At 41.2% G+C, this 18,253-nt stretch overlaps 1 protein-coding gene and 1 long non-coding RNA gene across 8 annotated transcripts in view; one reads left to right on the top strand and one right to left on the bottom strand.

Annotated features, from left to right (window-relative positions):
- LOC139777305 (galectin-7) overlaps nucleotides 1–18,253 on the top strand; it is a 275,279-nt gene that overhangs the window by 110,667 nt on the left and 146,359 nt on the right. For 6 of the 7 annotated variants that reach the window (XR_011719313.1, XR_011719319.1, XR_011719314.1 and 3 more), the window contains one exon: nucleotides 16,524–16,609. The exons of the other annotated variant lie outside the window; for it this stretch is intronic. Coding sequence is in view for 3 of the 6 variants with exons in the window: in XM_071714642.1 (XP_071570743.1) it covers nucleotides 16,524–16,609 (86 nt within the window). In the remaining 3 variants the exon portion in view is untranslated. The remainder of the gene's footprint in view (nucleotides 1–16,523; nucleotides 16,610–18,253) is intronic. 7 annotated transcript variants of the gene reach the window in all.
- On the bottom strand, nucleotides 868–2,664 carry LOC139777310 (uncharacterized). Its single transcript, XR_011719327.1, has 3 exons — nucleotides 2,608–2,664; nucleotides 1,279–2,542; nucleotides 868–1,178 (listed from the first exon to the last, which is right to left on the bottom strand). It is a non-coding gene; the product is annotated as an uncharacterized lncRNA (long non-coding RNA).

Below are 18,253 nucleotides of genomic sequence, written 5' to 3'. Positions count from 1 at the left end.
CCTCCTCCCGATCCAGCACTTAGGAGATCTGACCGACTAGCTGCTTCATCCACTCAAACGTTCCATATTCCTGCTCACAGAACTGTTGCTTTCAGAAATTCCTTCCAACTTTCTTCCATATACTTCTGGCATTCTCTTCCTGATACAATTACTTCTGCATCTTCACTTCCATCATTCAAAAGCCTACTTTTTGCGTTTTTGCTTTCGTCTGAATCGGAGTGACGGGCCTTTGTTCTTTTGTTCTTGCGTACCTCCTGCGAGTGTACTCTTCCATAATTTTAGTTCGCGTTATGTTTCTCTATTAGTTTTAAGTTGCGTTAGTTGTAAGTAGCGTTAGTTTTAAGTAGCGTTAGTTGTAAGTTGGCTTGTAATTGCCATATTGTTATTGAAAGAGAGCATGTGCTTGCGGTTACAATTTTCTTTGTATACTTTTGCCCTGTAGCCATTGTTTGGGCATAATAAATGATCAATCAATCAATCTCTCTCTCTCTCTCTCTCTCTCTCTCTCTCTCTCTTTTTGTGCGTGCGTTCGTGTGTACCTGCGTTTGTGTGTGCGTGTGTGTGTTTTTGTGTGAGTGAAATAATATCAATGATATATAAATCTACACGATAGGTATATATTATGTGTGCTTCATAATATTTAAATATATTTGAAATTACGAATTTATCAGAGAACTAATGATATATTATTAATATTTTGATTTTGGGTCTGTTTTATATAACTTAGAATTTGCCTAAAATCACAAAAAAGTGTATACATACATATCTATATATATATAAGTACCGTCTTCTATCTGTCTGTCTGTCTGACCGCGAACTACTTATTCGTTAGTGGACCGAATTTTTACCAATAAAATATGAAATAGGGGTAGAATTTTTCGGGGAGTGCCATAAAGTGTAGGGGAGACCGGGGCTAGACCGTTAGTTTTTTTTCGGTGCCGATTTTTAACAACAAAATAAATAATTGTAGTTAAATGTGGTATATCACTGTAAAGAGTGAACCTTTAGCTACAAAATTTATACAGGGAATTTTTATCTACGTCGCTTTGTTTAACCGGTATAGACCAAAAACGACAACGGTGCAAAAATTGAAATCTCAAAAATGCCGGGGTTGAACCGCCACCCCCCGGGGTTAATCCGTTACACTGCATTTTCAATACATATACGTACATCTAATCCTGAAAAATGATAGGATACATTTTAATAATTGTTTTTTAAGAGAAAAATAAAAATTTATTTCAAATTTTTATGCAAAACATTAAAAAATAATTGTTTTACCTATTCCATAAAACAATTAAGGCACGTGAATACAGATCCTGACAAGCGCACGCATGTGTTGTGTGCCCTACGTCGCACGCAATGCACTGTTTCCCATATGCTCTGATTGTTAACTTCTTTGAGCACACGCAACACGTATTATCCAAGTCTTCGTCAGAATCCGACCGCTGCTGCTTCCTTGATTTCGATTTACGCTCACCTGCTCGGCAGGTGTAGATTTTGACGTCTTTCTCGTAGCAGGTTTTCCTTTTTTTTCCGCATGGACTCCGCCTGCTCAGCCGCCAATTCCATCATTTCAGGCGAGTCAGTAAGAACGGCGCTCTTTCTTTGTTTTCGTCCTTTACGAGTCTGTTGCCTCGGAGCGGCTTTAGGAAACGCTCGAATACTTTGAAGCGTCGCGCTCAAGTTCTGTGTATCACCAGGACGAGACATGGAAGAAGCCAAGGGGATCGAATTCGTTCTGGTCGGCTGCGTCCGGTTCGGTTGTCTCCGAATTGGCTGTGTCCGGGTCGGCTGCATTGAGATTGAGGTTGACTTCTTCGAAATGAGCGGAAGTAGAAGGCATCTCCCTATCCGTAACACTGCTCGGTAAAAATTCGTATTCCTGGAAAATGTCCGGGTTGAATGGAGAAATTCCAGTGCATTCAAACCCGGACACAATATTTTGATGCGTTACGGCAAGTGGCAGTGACTTAGCCACGATTCCGGGCATATCGTATATCGTCATTGTTCTACCAGGATGCGACGTCATCCAGTTATCACACTGTGCGTGTACACTTTTCTTTAACGGGCCAAAGATGGTGCGATCCAGCGGTTGCATTTTGTGCGAGCAATGCGGCGGTAATGATAGGAGTATGATTCCATTCGCTTTACAAAATTCGAGACCAGCGATGGACAAATGTGATTCGTGATTGTCGAGTATCAGTAAAATTGGGGCGTCGACGGAAGCACGCACATGGGACTTTAAGAACTGTAAAAACTGGACAAAATGCTCCGCATTCATCCAGCCACTTGAATTCGCTACACCTGTGCAGCCTGGTGGTCCGCCGTTAAGGAAATGTTGCTTGAAATTTTTACGAGGAAAAATAAAAAATGGAGGTAGAAAATGCCCGGTCGCTGACACCGCCATCGCCAAAGTTACGAGGGTTCCTCTTTCCGCAGAAGTCACTCGCCCGACTTGTTTCACTCCTCGACGTCCGATGACTCTATTCGGTGTCTGAACGGTTGTAATTCCCGTCTCATCCATATTCCATATGCAGTGAGCCTGGAAATGATGAGAAACGTTATTTTCGACTAAAACTGGCAACATTTATTCATCAGTTAACACACCTGGAAATGATGTTTATCCATCAGAGATCTTAGTAGCGCAAAGAACCTTTCTACATTAGTTCGATTGTAACTGGTGGCACGTGCTAAACTTGTGCACGTGCTAAACTTACCCGGCGCGCCACAGTGACGAGACTAGCGGACCAGCCCTGGGTGCTTACTAGCGGATAAGCCCCAAACATAAGTTTCAGGTTTGATCGCCCACGAAATATTAGACATTAACGATAATGAAAAAACTACACTGGATTCGTGTTCAGCATGCATTACTCTTTATAATCACGTACCTCGAGATTTGGAGAGCAAATATTATTGCAGATATTACAATATTTCCACGCGCAGAAAATTTCACTTTCACCTTCCGAAAACACGTTTGCCCTCGTAAAAATCATAACACGGCAGGTAACCTGCCGAAACTCCGTTGGTCACATGGGTACCATAAGCAGCGTTTACAATGTTAATAGCGAGTTCGCACAATATACAGGTTCCGAGATATTTGATTTGGCGGATTTACCCCGTTAGCGGTCTAGCCCCGGTCTCCCCTATAGTTTTTCGTTACCGATCTTTTTGGAAGCCGGTACAGAAATTTTTTCAATTTCTCGAGAATTAATTGACCGAATCTCAAAGAATTGTATATGAAGTAGGTGTTGAATTTCCCGGGGAGTGCTTATAAAGTGTATAATTTTTCGTTACCGATTTTTTTGGAAACCGGTTACGAAATTTTTTTCAATTTTTCAGGAATTAATTGACCGAATTTCAAAGTATTGTACATGAAATAGGGGTAGAATTTTCTGGGGATTGTTATAAAGTGTATAATTTTCGTTACTGATTTTTTTGGAAACCGGTTACGAAATTTTTTCAATTTTTCGGGAATTAACCCCTTCGTTGGCATTGACGCAATAGTGCGTCAAATTAATCGGGGCCCTGTGTGGCATTGATGCAATAGTGCGTCAATCTTTTTTTTCCTATTTAACTTGCTCAGATTTGGCATCCAAGTCTTACACGGGGGTTTTTGGGGTCGCTGATTACGAATCTGAATTCAAAATTTGCAAATTCAAAATGGCGGATCCAAAATGGCGGATGAAAATGCAAAAAATTACTTGATTGGGATGAAATTTGCCACTCAGGGGTTTTTGGGGTCGCTGAGTGCGAAGCTGAACTTAAAATGAAGGAATTTAAAATGGCGAATCCAATAACATGGAGCGAAATACAAAATCCAAATCAAGCCGTTTTTTGTATTTTCGTCCGCCATATTGGATCCGCCATTTTGAATTTTCGAATTTTAAGTTCAGATTCGTAATCAGCGCCCTCAAAAACCCCGGGGTACAAATTTTCAGGATAAAAAAATTTTCCTGCCATTTTGGGCATTTTTTGTCGAATTTTCTCTGCCAACGAAGGGGTTAATTAACCGGGAATTAATTGAATCTTAAAGAATTACATATGAAAAAAAGTAGAATTTCCCGGGGATTGCTATAAAGTGTATAATTTTTCGTTACCAATTTTTTTGGATACCGGTTACGAAGTTTTTCCAATTTTTCCGGAATTAATTGACCGAATCTTAAAGAATTATATATGAAATAAGGGTAGAAAGAACTAAAGAATGTAATAGAATTAGAAAAATTGCTAATAAAAAAGGGGTTTCCGATTTTTGTTTAAAAAAATGTACGTGATTGTTCTAATTTCCTCAAATTTTGAGATATCAAGCTGAATTTTTTTAGAGATAATTTTTCGTTACTTTCTTAAAAACAATTTTTCTATTTTTTCGGGGATTGTAAAGATGTGTATAATTTTTCATAATCGATTTTTTGGAAACCGGTTTCAAAATTTTCTAATTTTTTGAGGATGGCTACGATGAGTTTATAGAAAAACTGCTAATAATAAAGGGGTTTCCGATTTCTGCTCCAATTCCCGTAAATTTTGAGATATCAAGCTGAATTTTTTTTCTGGATAATTTTTATAGATAATTTTTTGTTACCGATTTTTTGGAAACCGGTTTCAAGAAAATTATCCATTAATGAAAAATTAAACTTATCCTCCAAAAATTAAAAAAAATTTTGGCACTGGTTTAAAAAAAATCGGTCCATTAATACTTATTATTTTTCGAAAAATTTGAAAAATTTTGATTTTTTTCAAACCGGTGCAAAAATTTTTCTAATTTTCCGGGGAGTGCCATAAAGTGTATAATTTTTCGTTGCCGATGTTTTTGGAAACCAGTATCAGAAATTTTTCCAATTTTTGGGAATTAATTGACCGAATCTTAAAGAATTATATATGAAATAAGGGTAGAAAGAACTAAAGAATATAATAGAATTTACTTTTTGGAGGATAAGTTTAATTTTTCATTAATGGATAATTTTTTATTAATGGATCGATTTTCTTGAAAACAATGCCAAAATTTTTCTAATTTTTTATTGATGATTTTGATAAAACTGGTACCAAAAGATTGCTAATTTTATGGGGATGGCTACTACAAGGTTAAAAATTGGGGTTTTTATGGGGTTCTATTGGTGCTCCTAATTAATGGGTGAGTTTGGGGAGAGGGGAAGTAGCTGCTATATTTTCCAAACTTTTTTTGTTAATAACTTTTTAACGAATAACGAGCGCGGGCTAAAACCTTCTGAAGGTCACTCAGGAGGGTGACCTTGACAACATACTAAAATATCAAGGTCATCCAAGGTGATCCCCCTCATCTAAACAATTACCGTAGAATTTCCCGGAGAGTGCTATAAAGTATATAATTTTTTGTTACCGATCTTTTTGGATTTTTCCGGAAATAAATTGACCGAATCTCAAAGAATTGTATATGAAGTAGAGGTAGAACTTTCCGAGGAGTGCGGGGAGAGGGAAAAAGAAGAAGCAAATACTTTTCATCGCCGCGAATAAAATCGTCCACCCGTTGAGTGATTCGGGGATGGTATAATTTAGGCAATCTGGGGACTGCCATAAAGTGTATAATTTTTCGTTACCGATTTTTTGGAAACCGGTTCCGAAATTTTTTCAATTTTTCAATAATTGACCGAATCTTAAAGAATCATATATGAAATAGGGGTAGAAAGAACTAAAGAATGTAATAGAATTAGAAAAATTGCTAATAGTAAAGGTGTTTCCGATTTCTGTAAAAAAAAAAAAAATATATGTGATTGCTCCAATTTCCGCAAACTTTGAGATATCAAGCTGAATTTTTTTATGGATAATTTTTATGGATAATTTTTTGTTACCGATTTTTTGGAAACCGGTTTGGAAATTATTCAAATTTCGAGAAATAATAAGTATTAATTGACCAATTTTCTTGAAAACAGTGCCAAAAGTCTTTTAATTTTTGAAGGATAAGTTTTATTTTTTATTAATGGATCAATTTTCTTAAAACCAGTACCAAAATTTTTCTAATTTTTTGTTGATCTTGATGAAACTGGTACCAAAAGATTACTAATTTTATGGGGTTCTATTGGTGCTCCTAATTAATGGGTGAGTTTGGGGAGAGGGGAATAGATTTTGAGCCCGCGCGAAGCGGGCCCGGTCCCGGTGCATTACACCCTGGAGGCAGTTTGGCACTGCATTTTCGTTCCCCTCCGCCAAGCTTCTTGATCCTGGGTCAGCTCTTCCTTCAGGTTTCTGACCTCCATAGCATGTTTTATTCCTTCGTTCCAGGACCGTCCAGGTCTACCCCTCTTTCTTCTTCCCGGGGGTTTCCACTTGTATATTCGTTTTGGCCATCTTTCGTCCTGCATTCTCAATATATGTGACCAAACCATTTGAGTCCTTTTCTCTCAATTCTATCTACCACTGTATCTCTCGCATCCATCATGCATCTAATTTCTTCGTTCGTTCTTTTCTCAAACCTTGATATTCTAGCGCTCCTTCTCAGATAATCCATCTCCACAGCTGTCAATCTTCTTTTCAGGTCTACTTAGTGACCATACGAGCCGTAACACATCACCGACTCCACCATTACTTTGCGTATTCTTTTTTTATTCTTCCTAGATATAATATATTCCGATCCCACCACAGTGAGTTTAAACAGCCTATTATTTTTCTACCTTGACATATTCGTTGTTTTATCTCCAACGCACCTAGGCCCTCTGTGTCAATATGAGCTCCCAAGTACTTGAATGTCCGTACTTGTTTAATCTGAACACCCTCTTCTATGCATATTTCAAAGCTTGTAGGCGAGTTAACAACTAGATATTCGGTTTTCTTCAGACTAACTTGGAGGCCTCAGTGTTTATATTCTTTGTACAACCGTTTGATCATAAATTCCAGGTCGTACGAGTCCTGTGCAAGGACGACTTGGTCATCCGTGAAACTGAGCGAGAATAAAGTGCCCTCTCCTACAGGGATCCCCATCCCCTTACAATGTGCCTTCCAGTTACGCAATGCCACCTCTACATATAGGTTAAACATAATGGGCGACATGCTACATCCTTGCCTTAGCTCCTTAGTAATTTTAATGGGTGCCGAAAGATGGTTCCCTATTTTGATCCGAGTAACATTATCCTTATAACATTCCTTTATCACTGCTAGTAAATGTCGGTTGATGCCTAGCAAACGTAGTGCCTCCCATAGTTTGACTCGTGGCACTGTGTCATATGCCTTCTCCAGATCGATAAAGGCCAAATGGACCTCTGTCCCGGTTGCTATGCGTTTTTCCATTACTTGTTGGAGTATAAACAAGTTGTCTGTGCACGATCGGCCCGGCGTAAATCCGCTCTGATCCTCTTCAATCTCTTGTCCCAGGTCCTTCTGCACCTTCTCTTGAATTATTTTCCCATATAATCTCGCGAACGTGCTCAGGATACTGATGCCTCTGTAACAATTTGGATCTCTACTGCTTCCCTTCTTAAAGAAGGATACTAGATGGGCACTTCTCCATTCCGTTGGCGTTCTGATCTGCTGGCAGTAGCAGTTCATCAGGAATGCCATACTCTTCACAAGCATAGGTCCTCCAGCTTTCAACAATTCCACTGGGACGTTTCCTGGGCCTGGGGATCGCCCATTTTTTATTTTGGAAAGTGCCACATTGGTTTCCTTAATGGTAATACCAATATTCCTCTCCGTATTTTCATCTGGTGTCTCCACCCCATCGTCCCAGCATCCGCTCTCCGTCAGCAGATCCTCATAATAGTTTTTCCACTTCGCCATAGGAATTAGACTCTCCAGAGCGTCCCGCCGTTAATTCCGCTTCAGATTCGTGACAGTCCTCCATGCCTCCGTTGTTTGTAAGCCTCCTAGCAGGTTCTCGATCTGAATACATTTTTGCTCCCAGTACTCATTCTTAACCTCCTTAATTCTTTTCCTCAGTTCCTTATTCTTCCTTTGGTACTCTGTCCTTTTTTGTGACGATTTATCTCTTAGCCACCTTTTATATGCAGCATTTTGCTGTGAGCGCACAACGTTATAATGATTAATTAGTGCACTTAGCAACAGCGAGTTTCCTCCTATAAGTAATCCGACCCTAGCGACTAAAGTCGAATCTGAAATCCGCCGAAAAACCTGACGATTGCATCGGACGATCGATCTTCCGATGCAAACCGACACCGGAACTAGGAGCGTTCAACTCCAGGACGACCGAAAGCGCTGATGCGAAGGTCAGCGCAAAGCGCTGACAACGAGAAGTCAACGCTAACTCGGCAGCCCCCGAGTTAGCAACAGGATGTCGATTCCGACATTATAAATACCGCCGAATAGGAAGATCGGGCGGGCAGTCGCTAATACAACATCTAAGCATATACGTGCGTCACAATAACTGTCACATTAATAACCGTCATATTATTCGTCAAATTAGTAACCGTAATAATCGTTAAGCGACTCTCAAGTATAACGCGAATATCGGGACTTAATCCTAAGTAACTGGGACAATTGTTAACTTGATCAAAAGAAATATATTTCAATTAATTCATTTAAAACAGTGCGACGAGTTAATTCTTTCTCCGACCCGGAATCCCCGAATCCTGTGCCGGCCCCGAGCACAACTCCCGGCACAACAATTTTTTTCCTTTATCATAGTGAGGATCCCCACTGTCATCCATGCCGGTTGAGGACTCTTTTTATTATACTCCTCTGTGCCTAGAACTTACTGCGCTGTTTCCTTGATCATGCACTTGAGATTGTCGTACCCTAGCTCTACATTCTCCGCGCTTTCCTTACGGCATAGCTTATCTTCTAGTCTGCGCTGGAATAGATCTCTGATACTTGGTTGATTAAGGAGGTAGGTTTTATAGCGCACCGATTTATAGTTTGCTATGCTTCCGTTCTCCTCTTGCTGTCTTATCTCATTCATCCTCCTTCTAAAGAGACATATTACTCTCGCCGTCACCAGATAGTGATCTGATTCACAATTAGGTCCCCGCTTCACTCTGCAATCCGCACACTTCAGTCTCGCGATCTCTGTCTCATAATTATATAATTAATGATCGACTTTTGGCACATTGATGGACGTTCCCACGTGAATTTATGGATTTCTTTGTGTGGGAAATGAGTGTTCATTATCCTCAAGCCCGTCTGCTTTCATAGTTCTGTCAGTGACTCCCTCGAGCTGTTTCTTGTGGCCTCCCCATAATTTCCGACCACTTCATCGCCCACGCTTCTACCAACTCTCGCATTCTGGGGGTCAAAGGTCGGCAAGGGGCCTCGGAGGGGGTATGTATGGCCGAAGTATATGCTCCATTAAAAATCACAAAAAAGTCACAGAAAAATAAAATAAATGTTTATTAATTAAACATGTGTAATAAAAAATGTTATTTATGAGATTTAAATTTGTTTTAAATTCAGTAGTACTTGGCTAATTTAATTGATTTCATACCTATATATTTTTTAACTGTTCAGTTTTTATTTAATAATGCATACACACTTTTAAATATTTTTTACCTTGGCGTATACTTTTTTCTTGTAAAAAAATTTTTTAAATAATTTTATTGCTTTTTGTAAATTTTAAAAAACTATAAATAAAATAACAAAATTATATAAAATAGGATTTGTTGTATATGCATAATTAATTAAGTATTAAAGATAATAATACATATACATATAACAAAAAATTTATACTCCTATTAATTTACTCTGATTGATTGATTGATGATTGATTGATAACGTGTACTTTATTACCCACATGGGGTCCAAAAGGGCGTTTTGTAGGGACGTACCCAACCCTTTACAATAATTCCCGTCATCCATTACATATAATACATACAATACATTAGTTTGGCGTTTTATAGGGACGTACCCAACCCTTTACAATTTTTGCATTTTGTTATCCCCCTCCCTACCACTTCCAGCTCCTTCCCTCCGATCCCTCCTCTTCCTCGTCGGAAATCATTAGAAGATTTTCTTCCATCTTTTTTGAAATTTCATCCTCTGCTGACCTGCTTGACTTTCTTTTTTGCTTCTCCTTCCATTCCTTTCTCTTTTCTCTCTCTTTTCTTTCTTTGATCCTATCCTCCAGTGACTTGTCTTCGTCCATTTTTACTCTCATTCTGCTTCCTTCTCTTCTTCTTGCATCTAACACTTTCCATTTGTCATCCTCGTTTCCCAACTTTAGCAGCATCGTGAGCCATTCCCCTCTCTGCCCTAGCACGCTCACCTCCTTCAATTCCACCTCCACCTTCAATCTTTTCGATATCAGCTTCTGCACTTTGCTCAGGTTTGTGCCGCCTTCCCCCCATATCACTTTCTCGACTCTAATTATAATGTTTTTCTTTCTTTTTTCTTCCTCGCTCTCCTCATTGTCTTTGAAACACCATTTTCTCTTGTATGTGTTATCCCCTCTCTCTTCGCTCTCGTCCCTCTTCCTTTTGCCTTGGTCTTGTTCCATTCTGTTCATCCTTCTATCCATCGCGTCCCTCTCCTTCTTCAGCTCCTTTATTTCTCTCTTGAGATCTTTCAGTCGTTCGTCTATTATCGCCTCTATCACCTCCCTGTCGACTGTTAACGCCACTTTTCTGCTCATCATTCCTCTACTTCCTTCCTGCGGTATCTTTACTCCTCCGTCGTCAACTCTTTCTGCTGTTCCTGCCTTGCTTCTTTTACTGTCGCTTTCTTATCACCTTTATTCTCGCCACGTGCACTTCTCGCCTGTTTTCCTCGATCTGTTACTCTCTTCCATCGCACTCTCGACCTTGCCGCCGATCCATTTTACCCGTTGTGGCGGCGTGCATTGTGTACCCGCCTTGCCATTTCCGCTATTCTCACCTCTAGTACCACTTTCTCTTTCTCCCGGGTTAAAGGAGTATTGTATCGGCTCATTCTGCTCCGTTCATTCAATCTAATAGAATACATTCTTTTATACCTCCCTCATCTTCCTTTTCACTTCCTCCTCTCTTGTTGTTCCCCTACCTGCTTATCTACCCTTTATGTTCCCCTGCTTATCTACCTCGACGTAGGTTCCCTTCATTCCTTTTCGATGTCTCGTCCTGCTTAGTCCTCTTTCGGGAGGTTATTGGCTCTTCCCCCTGCACTTTCCGTTCTTCTCCCTCTCTCCTCTTGTCTCATTTCCTCTACTGCTTTCATCCATTTCTCTTCCTCCCCCTTCTCTCCCAGCAGTCTACCCACCACGTCTTGCCATCCCTCTCCGTCCCACTCCTCCCATCTGGCACACTCCTCCCATATGTGTTTCCATGTTTCCTCCTCCCTCCCACACATCCTGCACCTTCTATCCTCCTCTTCACCCCAGTATAGTCCCTCCCTCACTTCATTACCAAGTCTGAATCTTGCCACCCTGCTCCATCTCGCTTCCTCCCATCCTTTCTTTAAATAGTCCGGGATCCCTTCCTTCCTTATATTCTTATACCACCTGTTGTACTTCGATTTCGTGATCTTTTCCATCCTTTCTTGTCTATCCTTCTCTTTCTCCTTCTTTTCCAATTCCTCCTCCTCAAGCTCTTCTTCTTCTTCCGTTTCTACTCCGATCCCTTCCAAGTAGTCTTTTCTCTCATGCTCCCATTTTCCTATTATCCTTCCTCTCTTCCATCTCTCTTTCATTTCTTCCATACACTTTCTCGCTATTTCTCCTCCTCTACCTTCTCCCAGTTTTCTTTCAAACCTCCATGCTCTTTTGCTTGCTCTAGCTCTCATTTTCTCTCTTTCTAGCTCGTCTCTGACCATATATCCCGGCGTCCTCCAGTTTACTCCGAGTACCCATCTTAGATATCTCTCTTGAATACCTTCAACCTCTCTCCTTTCCTTCCATCCCCATATTTCTGCTCCGTATCCCATCACCGTCCATATCAGGGTGTCATATAGCCATATTCTTCTTTTGCAGTCCTTTTTCCACATCCTCTTTCCTATCCCCCACATTTCCCTCATTACTCTTGCTGCCTTTCTTCTTCTCTCTCTAATGTGCGCCTCCTGTCCTCCATTCTCCTTCAGCGTGTACCCCAGGTACTTGAATTCTTTAACCTCCTCTAATTTTTTTCCCTTCCATCTCCAGTCGCACTTCTTCTTCCTTCCTCCTCCCTTTCTGAACCTCATTATCTTTGATTTCTCTATACTCAGAGTTAAACCTTTTCTGTCTAGATATCCTTCCAGCCTGCTTATCATTGCTCTCATGTCCTGCTCCTCCTCCGCTAGCAGTGCTATATCATCTGCATACATTAGCGTGTATATCTTCTCTCCTCCTAGTTTCACGCCTCCCCATCCACCCTTCTTTATGTATTCCTCTATGTCTGCGATTAGTAGATTGAATAGTATTGGGCTTAGTGGGCATCCCTGTCTCAAGCCTTTCGCTGTCCAGAATTGTCCTCCACTCTCTTTTCCTCTCCCTACTCTGCTCTTTGTTTCCCTCAGTACTTCCTCCACCCTGTCTATCAGTCCTTGTCTCACTCCTCTTTCTCTCATTGTTTTGATTAACACTCTTTTATCCACTGGTCGAAGGCCGCTTTCAAGTCCACAAAAAATACAGTCATTTTTCCTTTCTCTTTTCCTATTTGTCTGTTCACCAGGTAGTTCAAAGCGAATATTTGATCCATTGTTCCCATTCCTTTCCTGAATCCTGCTTGATTATCGGGGATCAGCTTCTTCATTTCTACTTCCTCTCTTATTCTTTCCGCTAGTATCGCCGTGTAGATTTTGTACATCGATGACATAATGGTTATTCCTCTATAGTCCTTCACCTCTCGCCCTTCTCCTTTCTTAACTAGTGGGATTATCTCACCTTCCTTCCATTGTTCCGGCCAACCTTCCCCTCTCCAGACCCGTTTGCATACTTCCCATATCCAATTCACCATTTCTTCTCCTCCATATTTCCATGCCTCGTTTGGTATCCCGTCATTGCCTATTGCTTTTCCTGTCTTCAGTTTCTTTATTACGTTTCTTACCTCTTCTAATTCTATCTCTTCTTCCTCCTGTCTATTTCCGTCCCCCTCTCCCTTCACCACCCTGTTCTCCATTCCGCCCATCAGTTCCATGAAGTACTCCTTCCATTCTTCCTGTTTTATCTCTTCGTTCACTCTTTTTCTTCTCTTCCTCGCTCTGCCTATCAACTTCCATACCTCTCCCTCCGTTCTCGCTTCTCCGATCTCTCTAATCATCCTTTCTTTCTCCTCTTTCTTCTTCCTTTCACACATATCCCTATATTCCTTCTTTCTTTCTCTATATCTTTCTACCTCACCTTTTCCTTTTCTCCATTTCCTCAATTCTCTTCTCACTCCCCTCTTACCTTCCGTACATTCCTCGTCCCACCACCCTCTTCTGTTCTTAATAGCTCCTTTTTCACTCTTATCCTCATTTTCTTCAATCACTTTTCTTATCTTCATTGTTCCTTCCTCTATTTCCTCTTGCAGATCTCTATTTCCTCCAATCGCGCCTAGCCTCTCTCTAAATTGTGTTCTTCCTTCTTCATTCCATATTCCTCTTCTTCTTATTCTTTCTGCTCCTCTCCTCTTTTGTTTTCTCTTTGGGCTACCTCTCACCCAAAGTATTATTGGGTGATGGTCCGAATCTATCCTTTCTCCTATTTCCAGTCTTACCACTTTTTCTCTGACTTCCTCCTCCCCTATTACGTAGTCTATGACCGTCTCGCCTCTCCCTCCCGTATATGTATACTCTCCCTCCTCATCCCCCTTCGTGCCTCCGTTTAATATCATCCATCCTCTCTCCTCGATGAACTCCAGTAATTTCCTGCCTTCCTTATTTATCTTCTTGTCTTTAGACCTCCTCCCTCTATCCTCATCTCTTCGCTCGATTTCCTCTTCCCATCCTCCTTCCTCTCCTGTTCTCGCATTAAAGTCCCCACCTATTATGGTTCTTACTCCCTTTTCCCCCTCCTCCGTCCATTCTTTCAATCCTTCTAATTTTTTGTCTGTATCGTTGTTTACATAGATTCCTATTATCCTCCATATTTCCTTTCCTATCCTTATCTTACCTTCGATTTTTCCTTCTATCTCCGTCTCCCTTCCTTCCTTTATCTCTTCTATACTTTTCCTTATTCCTCCGCACGCTCTGCCCTTTCTGTTCCTCCTGGTCGCTTTCTGTACTCTCCATCTATATTCCCTCGGCAGTTTCTCTTTTACTTTTTCCCATCCTTTCTCGTCGGTCCAAGTCTCCATCATCACAATAACATCCCATTCCTTTATCCCTTCCCAGAAGTCCTTATCCTTGTTTGATATACCCGCTACGTTCCAGAAGGCCACTTTCCACGTCTCTTCGCTCCCCCTATCGTTTCTTATCACTTCCCCCACGTGACCCTCCTCCTGCCCCTCGACTTCCACTATATCGTTCCCTCACATGTCCTCCTCTTCTTCCTTATACATTTTGACGTCTTCTGAAACGCTCAGCTCTTCTTCTATCTTCTTAAACCTATCATGTCTCCTTTTTTGTATCTCTTCCTTCTTTCTCTCGTTTGTCACTCTTAGCCCTTCCTTATCCTTCTTCCTCTCAATGTGATCTGCGAAAGTCATTTCTCTCTTCTAGCACACCTTTGCTTTCGCTCCATCTCAACTCCTTGTTATCCTCCCATATTTTTTGGTAACCGACCGTTACTCTTCTTCCTGCCTCCCTTTTCTCCCTTGCTATCTTTCTTATCTCTTTCTGTATCCGTCTTTCCTCCTTAGTGAGGTCGTCATCTAGGAAGCAACCATATTTCCTTCCTAGCTCTTTCTTTCTCCCCATTATCTCCCTTTTGCTTTCCCAGTTTCTGCATCTCAATACCTTCATTTTAAACTCTCTATGTCCTATCTCTCGTACTTCCTCGACGGCCACTTTCGCTTTGTTTATTTCTTCTATCATCTTCTCGATTTTTTCTTCTCTTTCCTTTTCACTTCTTGTTTTCTCTTCTCTTATGATTATGTTGACTTTCCTCATTCTTCTCTCTGCCATCTCCATATTTCTTTCTATATCTTTCATTTTCCTCATTATTTCTCCTCCCTCCAGCACTACCGTATTATCATCTTTCTTCTCCATCTTCTCTTCTAAACTTTTAATTCTTCCTTCCATATTCTTCCTTTGTTTCTCCCATATCTCCTCGCTTCTCTTCAGTTCTTCCTTTAGTCCCTTGATTTCGTTTTTTATTTCCTCTTTATCTCTCTTTCTTTCTTTCTCTTGTTCCTCCTTATCCTTCTTTCTTTCTCTCTCTTGTTCCTTTATTTTCTCTAAAATTTCTTTTAATAAATCTTCAGTCGCCATGTTTTCTTTTCCCTCCTCTTCTTTTTTGATTTTGGTTGGTGGCGATCTGTTGACCCTCCTTTGTGTGTTGAATTCTTCCAAAAACTCTTTCTCTGCTTTAGCTGCCTCTTCCACTTCTTCTTCCCTCTTCCTCTTTTGAAGAAAATCCTTAACCGATCCTGGGCTGTCTGCACTTCCTCTCAGTTTGGCTAGCTCCTCCGCCTTCGTGGGTCTACCTCTTGTTTTCTTCTCGCCTTCGACTTCCCCCTTCTTTCCTTTACCTCTCTGTTGTTCACTTTCTGTTCCTACCTCCTTCTTTTTCTCCATCCGCTGCTTTTACTTTGCCTATCACTCTTCCTCGTTATCTATCCTATGGCTGATTGCCCGTTTTGTAGTTATCCCTACTTTACACGAGTTAGTCTATGCCCGCTTCTGCACCAATGTCTTACATTCTGTCTGCCCTCTATATTACTTACCGTCTATGCCTCAACTGTCACTTTGCTCCTGCCACTTTCTTTGCCTTTTCTCTTTTTAACCGATTTCACACCCACTCGAATTCTTCACCTCCGCTGCAGAACACCTCCGCCCTGCTGCTCTGCCACTCTCACCCTCCGCAAACCTTTCTTAGTCCAGTTTTCTCTTCCACTTTATCTCCGCTACTCTCGCACCTGTCACTTTCTTTGTCCCGGAACCGGAAGTCCCCCTATTAATTTACTCTTTACTCCCCAAATTTGCCATATAATTTTTACTTCTGTCAGAGTCTTGTAACCTCTAAATAAATTATATAAGGTAAATTGGACTTTTAACAAAAAAATTTTTTTAATTTTTGTATTGTAGTAGCTCATATTTAAGAATAAGCACGGTTATCAAATGTTAACAATTTTTTGAAATAATAGCGCTGATATGCTTTACACGCTGAAACTTAGATTTTTGTTGTGTCGATCTGTGTAACACTGTGTCACTGTTGGAACATTCCATGTTGATGTTATAACTTCGGCGTAAATTGGGCCGTGTAAACGTAAACAGTGTTACACAGTGTCTCTTGCTGGAAAGCACCCACAATTAGCATTGTTATGCTTGCATTGACGAAATTTGCACTCCTGCTCATATAATAGGCGCAACGGCTATCGAGAAACTGCCGTGGTTGTGATATCGTTAGTCGACTGCAGGTGGTGATTCAAAACTTTCGAAAGATTGTCTCAAATTTCACACTAATGATTCACATACGAACGTTGACGAGCATTTATGTAACATACTAACATACATACGATCTGTCCAAAAACTATCAAACTCGTTAAACACTGACATATGTCATATTGTGCTCGTTTCAGAATGTCCACAAACCGATTCGGCTGCAACCGTTAAAAGCGACATCCAGCATCATTCTCACCGGATACATTCCTGAAAACGCGTCGAGGTATTTATTTTAATTTCATACCAGGTTATGTGCAATTTATATTTTGTGATTTATATTTCGTATAAAATTCATGTTGTGTGGAAAGAATATTCCTTAAATTATAACTTGGCAATAAAAAGCTGAAAGAACGCGAATCATTGCAAATTATTTCATTCTTGTTGGTTCGTGTATAACGCTATATATTCTGTACAATCTGTACATTTTTGGAGTTTACGTTGAATTATCGATCAATTCTTTATGTCTTTTTGATACATATGTATTATTTTGAAAATTTATGATGTTACCCCATACAGCACATGTAGATACTGAGAATATTCGAAGGATATCGCAGCAGTATATTGCGTATCTATATTCTCAAAACATTCGAGATACGTACTACAATTTACTGCGAACATATTGAGAAGATTTCTATGTCCGCCTTTTTCCAGTTCGTAGTATATACTGAGAATATTTCGCAGAATACCACAAGTACTAATATAGAATAAAGGATAGTGCACGGTATATATACTTATTATGTTAGATTAAATTATATGACGATGACGAGTCCCCTCGGTCTCGCCGGCCGAGAAGGAGCGCGCCGACAATTCACTAAATAAATCGGTCAAAGGTATTATTGGTATTCGGTGTTAATAATAATCACGGTAGCTCGACCAGGTACTTCCGACAAAGCTCGAAATGGGCGCCAGGTGCGAATACGCGCACCACGTTATTCTAACTCCAAACGCTAAATATCTCCGGCGTGAATTCTAAAGAGTTTAGATCGCTGTTAGATCTCGGAGGACAGTGCCAGACTAGAGTCAAGCTCAACAGGGTCTTCTTTCCCCGCTAATTTTTCCAAGCCCGTTCCCTTGGCAGTGGTTTCGCTAGATAGGAGGAGAGGGAGCGCACCGCAATTAACACACACGAAATATAACGAGGATAACAAGTAGCATATATTTCATAGTAACGCAAGTCCGGAAGGAATCGGTATTACAGGTCGTCTCCCGCATACGCGGAAGATACAAACGGCGATAGTTCTTAATTACCGCGACTACAATAACGCAAATCCCATCGACGATTACAGATTACACGGACGCCGCAACGCGACGCGATCTCACGAGCGCCAAGCATAGACACCACGACGCGAACATAACGCACGACGCACAAGACGCGATTACACGAACGCAATGCAGACACGAAGACGCGAACATAACGCACGACGCACAAGACGCAATTACATACACGAACACAAGTTTCAAAACGCGATTACACGGACACGAGGTCCAAGACGCGGTCATACGGACACCATGTTACCCGCATTCCCGGTACTTTACACGGATAAAGGAGCGACCGGCATCCGGCCCGTAAACTCCCCAGCTATGCGCGACGTCTCACCCGCAGCCTCGTGTGGACCACCCGCGACGTCTCGCGAGTGATCCCGCAAAACCGTGCCTCGCACCCTAGGGCCTGATTACGCCCACCCACCCTCGGCTCCGCGACAATACTGCCCCGTCGGCGCGAAGGACACCACCCAAGGACGACTACGCCACACACAATTACACGAGTTTTCGGGCTTCACACTCCAGGACCCGATTACGCGAACCCCTTCCTCGGTTCCGCGACAATACTGTCCGATAGGCGCGAAGGCCCCGCACTATCGGACAA

This window comes from Temnothorax nylanderi, unplaced genomic scaffold (genome assembly GCF_030848795.1).
Source record: "Temnothorax nylanderi isolate EJ_2023f unplaced genomic scaffold, tnyl_v1.0 TNYL_tig0144_pilon, whole genome shotgun sequence".
Lineage (NCBI taxonomy): Eukaryota > Metazoa > Arthropoda > Insecta > Hymenoptera > Formicidae > Temnothorax > Temnothorax nylanderi.
This window is presented reverse-complemented; position numbering and strand designations above follow the sequence as displayed.